The sequence below is a fragment of the Amaranthus tricolor genome, chromosome 3, assembly GCF_026212465.1.
Source record: "Amaranthus tricolor cultivar Red isolate AtriRed21 chromosome 3, ASM2621246v1, whole genome shotgun sequence".
In the NCBI taxonomy this organism is placed as follows: Eukaryota; Viridiplantae; Streptophyta; class Magnoliopsida; order Caryophyllales; family Amaranthaceae; genus Amaranthus; species Amaranthus tricolor.
This window is the reverse complement of record NC_080049.1, coordinates 24,109,759-24,115,531: the sequence shown is the minus strand read 5'-3', so window position 1 is coordinate 24,115,531 and position 5,773 is coordinate 24,109,759. Positions and strand designations below refer to the sequence as shown.

At 26.8% G+C, this 5,773-nt stretch overlaps 1 protein-coding gene across 1 annotated transcript; it reads left to right on the top strand.

The window, feature by feature from the left end:
- Window positions 1–1,462: 1,462 nt before the first annotated feature.
- Window positions 1,463–4,511, top strand: LOC130808613 (peroxidase 56-like). The gene is made up of 4 exons (XM_057674067.1): window positions 1,463–1,790; window positions 2,474–2,659; window positions 2,750–2,915; window positions 3,661–4,511. Exons 1-4 carry the CDS (start codon window positions 1,560–1,562, stop codon window positions 4,071–4,073), a joined length of 996 nt encoding a protein of 331 aa, XP_057530050.1. The 5' UTR covers window positions 1,463–1,559; the 3' UTR covers window positions 4,074–4,511.
- Window positions 4,512–5,773: the final 1,262 nt, after the last annotated feature.

The following is a 5,773-nucleotide window of genomic DNA, read 5'->3' as shown; positions in this document are numbered from 1 at the left end:
TAGATAAATTTTGATTGGTCTACATATAAGTATTAAGTATATCTTATTAAAAATAATAATAACTTAGAAAATTATGAAAAAATACATTGGTAGTACTTCTATCTCAATAACGAAGAATGTCGCTTATTGGTAGTTTGATTTTATTATAATCCCTATTCTTATACAGTTATACTTCCAAGTATATGATAGCAATGTATATAACTAATCTTTGGGGAGTGTATTGTCAATTTTAAAAGTATAAATGCTATACGGTATAGTATTTATAATTTAATATTGACGATACAAATAGGAAAATCTTATAATCGTATACTTATACAGTTTAATTTTATTATAATCCTAAAGTCGTTTTACAAGAACACATAAATTAAAAAAAATAAAAAATTATTACTTCAATATTTTTATTGATTTTTATTAAATAATACTTTTTTTATGATGAGCTAAACAAGAACTTGTACGTATATTAATAACATGATGCTTATTTTGATTATTATATCATAGATAGCTCCAAAACTTATAAAAAAAATGCACTTCAAAAATATTTTGATTATATTATAAATATTTAGATGAGTTAAACAAGACCTTTTACTAATTATATCAAGTTGAAAGACATGTTTGACATAACAGTAAAAATACTTTATCCATTCCATTATACTTGTTACATTTTACTTTTTACACAATTCAATATGTAATTTTGATAATTTATATCTTAAACTATGCTTAATGAAAAATTATAAAAATTTGTTATTGTGAAAGTACCCAATTAGACGATTCAAATAAAATCTCACTTGACTATATTTTTTCTTATATATTAGTCTTAATATATAAAATAAGTTTAAAAGATGAATAGTTTCAATAAGTCTAATGTGGCGACTATTTCAGAACGGAAGAAATAATTATTAATATTTTAATGAGATTAAAATGCTACTTTTTACAAATATCTCTATTCAGTAAAATAACAGTTTAAAAAACATATAATGGTACAAGTAGATGTTATCATAACATTACTACTTCCCCTCGTACCATTTCAAAATAAAAGTAAAGATTTAATAATTTCTCCTTATTTTGTTCTCAGCAAATTATACACTAAATTATAATAACCACTACTTATCAAATAGTTTCAATTTTATAGAAAATTAGAAATCTAAATATCTAACTACCAAACACTAACAGAAAATTTTGACATTTAATAAAATATACAAAAACTTACCCTTTCCTTTCTCTATTTTCAATAATATATTGTTATCAAAACGTACTTTTAGTTAAGCATGTTAAAGCATAAGCAATAAAAAAAAAAAAAATTACAAATAACACACCAACCAGGAAGCAACTAATATAAAACACAAAAGTTTTGTATGCATGCAAATTTGGAACAGCAGTCAGCAGCCTCCATCAACGTTGGCAAGATTTGACTCTTTCTAGCTTTAATGCATCTATATAACCCCATAACATACATTCCTTAAACATGTACCATTTCTAATTAACTTCATTAATTATACTACTAATCTCTTCTCACCTATTCAACTAATTCTTAATTAAGTTCTAATCATCTATACTAATTAATGATGGCAGTTAATACAAAAACATGGGTTTTCAAACACTTGTTTGATTTAGCAATAGTTGTTGTGGTTTTGATGATATATCCTGCTGAAGGTTTAAGGGTGGGGTTTTATGAGAAGTCATGTCCTCTTGCTGAAGCCATTACTAAGAATGTTGTCAAACAAACATTGGCTGTCTCACCTTCACTTTCGGGTCCCTTATTAAGAATGTTCTATCATGATTGTTTTGTTAGGGTGAGTATATACTTCATATTTTTATTATTGCATTTATAAATTTTTAAATTCAACACATTAATAATTTATGTACTATTCCTTCCCTTGCTTGTTCTCATTTGCCATTTAAAGTTGTTCTATTTGTTGTTTTATTTATGTCATAAATTTCGAACAAAATTAACCTTGTCTATCCTCTTAATATTATAATAGTGCTTATAGTTCTCATATGTTTTTCACTAACTTCATTTTAACATTTTTATATTACTTATGATCCTCATATGTGTCCCACTAAATTCATAAAAACATTTTTTTAATAGTTGTAGTCTGCATATTTTTCCACTAACTTTCATTTAAATTCTTTTTAATATTTATAGTCCCCATTTTTTGTCCATCATATTTATTATTCAATAAAAAAGTATATCCACTAACTTAAAAAATATATATTTTTTTAATTCTCGTCAATACTTCTTGTGAGAACTTATTTAAGGAACAGAAGAAATACATCAATTAATATTATCTTCCGTTTCTTTTTTATAACTACCCATCTTAATTTTTTACGTCAGAGTTTATTTAGAAGTGTAGCTAGCTATTAATTAGAATCGTAAAAATATAGCATGTGTTTTATATGAATTTTCATATGCACCAATATAGTTATATGTTTAAATATTATATTAAGTTGTAATTTTATGAATTTTAATTTTTAGGGTTGTGATGCATCCGTACTTTTAAATTCTCCTATAAAACAAGCAGAGAAAGATGCCCCACCAAACAAAATCCTAAGAGGGTATGAAGTTATAGAAAAAGTTAAGAGTACAATAGAAATACATTGCCCCGAAGTTGTTTCATGTGCTGATATAATAGCGTTAGTGTCCAGAGATGTTGTGGTTGAGGTAATAATGAATTCTTTCATATTTATTATTGGTATTGTTCCAAATTTTATGGCATATATTTGGACTAACAAAAATTGGGTTAATTTGTAGACTGGTGGTGCTTCATGGCAAGTTGAAACCGGAAGAAGAGATGGTGTTACTTCATCGATTAGTGAAGCTTTGGATAATTTGCCACCACCCTTTGCTAATATAAGCTCCTTAAAGTCTGCTTTTCATCAAAGAGGACTTGATAATAAAGATCTTGTTGTCTTATCAGGTATTTAAATAATCATCAATATATAATTCGTTATAATAATTCATTTCACCATTATTAACCTTTTCTTTAAAAAACAAAGATGTTTACTCTTAACCTCTAACAATCATTGCACAATTAAAAGCAAAAGGCGACAAAGTTGTTAGGCCAACAACATTTAGCGACAAAAATCTTTTGTCGCCAGCAATATTTAGTGACAAAACCTTTTGTAGCCACCCACTTTGTCGCCAAAAATTTTTTTGTCTCTGAAGAATTTTATAGCCATCTTTCAATTTGTTGCAAAATTGAATTTCGTATTATAAAAAATAATTGAATATTTGTTATTATTATTTAATAATAATAAAGTTAATTAGTTTTTTATGAAAAACGTCCAAAATTTATACATAAAATAAAAAATAATTATATTTAAATTTACAAAATAAAATTAACCATTAATTTAATAAAATTACATGTTACAAAAATAATTATGTTTATCTATATACAAAAGTTAATGTCTAAATAAAAAAACTAGTAATAATCACCACGACTTGAGCAACTATAGCATAAATGTGAGATCCACCTGAACCACCAGGACTATCTCCCATATCACCACCCCAATTATGACAAGCACCTGACCACCTTTGCGATAGAGTCTTTTTTTTTGTCACCAAAATTTATTTTTTTTATTTAAAATTTTACACATAATTATGCAAGTAATTATATTTTAATTTGAAACAAAATAACTAAATTTGATTGTATGAATTTCCAGGTGCGCACACAATAGGAATAGCTCAGTGCTCTTCATTCATAAAAAGACTATACAATTTCACCGGAAAAGGCAACCAATTTTCTGACCCAACCATGGATCCTGCTTACGTTGCTGCAATGAGGAAAAAGTGTTTGGAAAACGGGCCGAATAATTTAGTAGAAATGGATCCGGGAAGCTCCAAGGTTTTTGATGAACACTACTATGATCTTGTGTCTAAAAATAGAGGATTATTTCAATCAGATGCTGCATTACTTGATGATATTCAAACTAAAACTTATGTCCAAACTCATAAAGGTGGTAATTCAGAAAGCTTCTTTAAGGATTTTGGAGTATCCATGGTTAAAATGGGTAGAATTGGTGTTCTTACGGGTCATGCTGGTCAAATTAGGAAAATATGTTCAAAGATTAATTGAAGTAAAGGTCATTTGGACCAAAGGGTGTTTATTCGGTCATCCGGTCGATTTCGATCGAGTTAGATGATTTGGATCAGATCAAAATTAGATCGCATGTCTATGTTGGTTTTACATAATTATTACTTTATTTTAATATCGGGTCAAATCGGTTTTGATTATAAGGTTGGATGAGTATCGAATTACCGGGTTTATTTTGAATACCGCTTTTGGACTATCCAAGCGGCCATTTTATTTTTTTTGTTTGAAACAATAATCTTTCATTATTTAATTCAAAAAACAAAGTGTATGTATGATGATTAAATATGTAATGCTTTATCATCTTTTTTTTTTGTTTGATTTGTTCTTTAAGTATTTGTTGATAGAACTCAAAAAGGTTGTCCACTTTTGTTATTTGTATATTGTAATTAACTTCATCAATGTTACCAACGAATAATGAAACGAATTTGTGTTGAGTTGTGAGAGGATTTTCAATGATTTGAAATTGTTAGCAAAATAAATGTTGTTGGTATCATTGAAAAAGATAAGCATGCATGGAACAAAATTTTCAAGTCAACTATTTTCTAGATTTAGTTAATAAGTTGAAGTCAATAGTCACAAGGTGGTCGGTGAACCATTCAAAGCAGACTTTGCTAGATGAGTTAATATATGTCGTCATGGATATTTTGAAGTTCAACAAAGCAATTAATAGGGGTTTTTATAATAAAATGATATTTATAAGGTTAAAATTGTACAAAAATTTTATCTATAAATAGAGATAATAAAGGTGAATAGTCAAAATAAGGAAATAAGACAATAAATGAGAATTAGAGGGAGTATTTAAGATCTTTAATTTCACAATTCGTTTGAATGGTCGTTCAGTTCTATGTATTGAGTAAGATATGCTTGAATCTGTTGATTTAGACATTAGTGATTTTATTTGCTTTCAAAAATACATGTAGGAGATTTCTTATATGATTTATACTATATATGAGTTGTACAAATTTTTTCCGATATTATATATACATTGACTTTTTATTCTATATTTTTGTTAAATATTAACGCCCATAATTTATTATTCAGTCATGGCTTTTTAAATCATAAGACTGACCCTATATGAAAACAACATGAAATAGTTTTGTTATGAGTCTAAGGCCTCAATCAAGGCGGAGCAAAGATGTTGGAGGCCCTATATATATTTGTGGTTTTTTTTTTTTTTAAATGGGCCCCTTACTTATATTAAAAGATAAAAAATTTTCCACTTCAAAAAAAATAATTCAAGACAAAATATATTGTAAAATTAGATTACTTTAATAAAAAAAAGGTTTACAAAAAAATCATTTAAAAAGTGTTGCTCAGAACCTAGCCTGAATAGCATCATTTAATATGATGGCCCAAGAACCGCCTATGGCCTCGATATCTATTAGGCTTCATAAGATAGTTAATGATTTGATCAATCTCAAGTTTAAGATAATCCATCAAATAATCAAGTTTAATTTTCGATCATTTATAAATTAGATAATTGATTAATCAAGTTTAATTTTTAATCATTTATAAATTAGATCATTTATCAATTCATAAACAATTTCAACCCGTTTTAATAGGAAAAAGTATCCTGAATAATTCTACCTATTATCCATCTGCTGTGAATAATCTTTACTATTATTATTTCTAAATGATTCAATCTTTGTATATTTTTTGTTGACAACATCTCTTTCTACATT

Excerpts from the sequence above, each read along its gene's own strand:
- LOC130808613 (XM_057674067.1), top strand. The coding sequence starts at position 1,560 with ATGATGGCAGTTAATACAAAAACATGGGTTTTCAAACACTTGTTTGAT. Across the intron at positions 2,660-2,749 it reads CCAGAGATGTTGTGGTTGAG|ACTGGTGGTGCTTCATGGCA; the intron begins GTAATAATGAAT and ends GTTAATTTGTAG. Across the intron at positions 2,916-3,660 it reads AGATCTTGTTGTCTTATCAG|GTGCGCACACAATAGGAATA; the intron begins GTATTTAAATAA and ends ATGAATTTCCAG.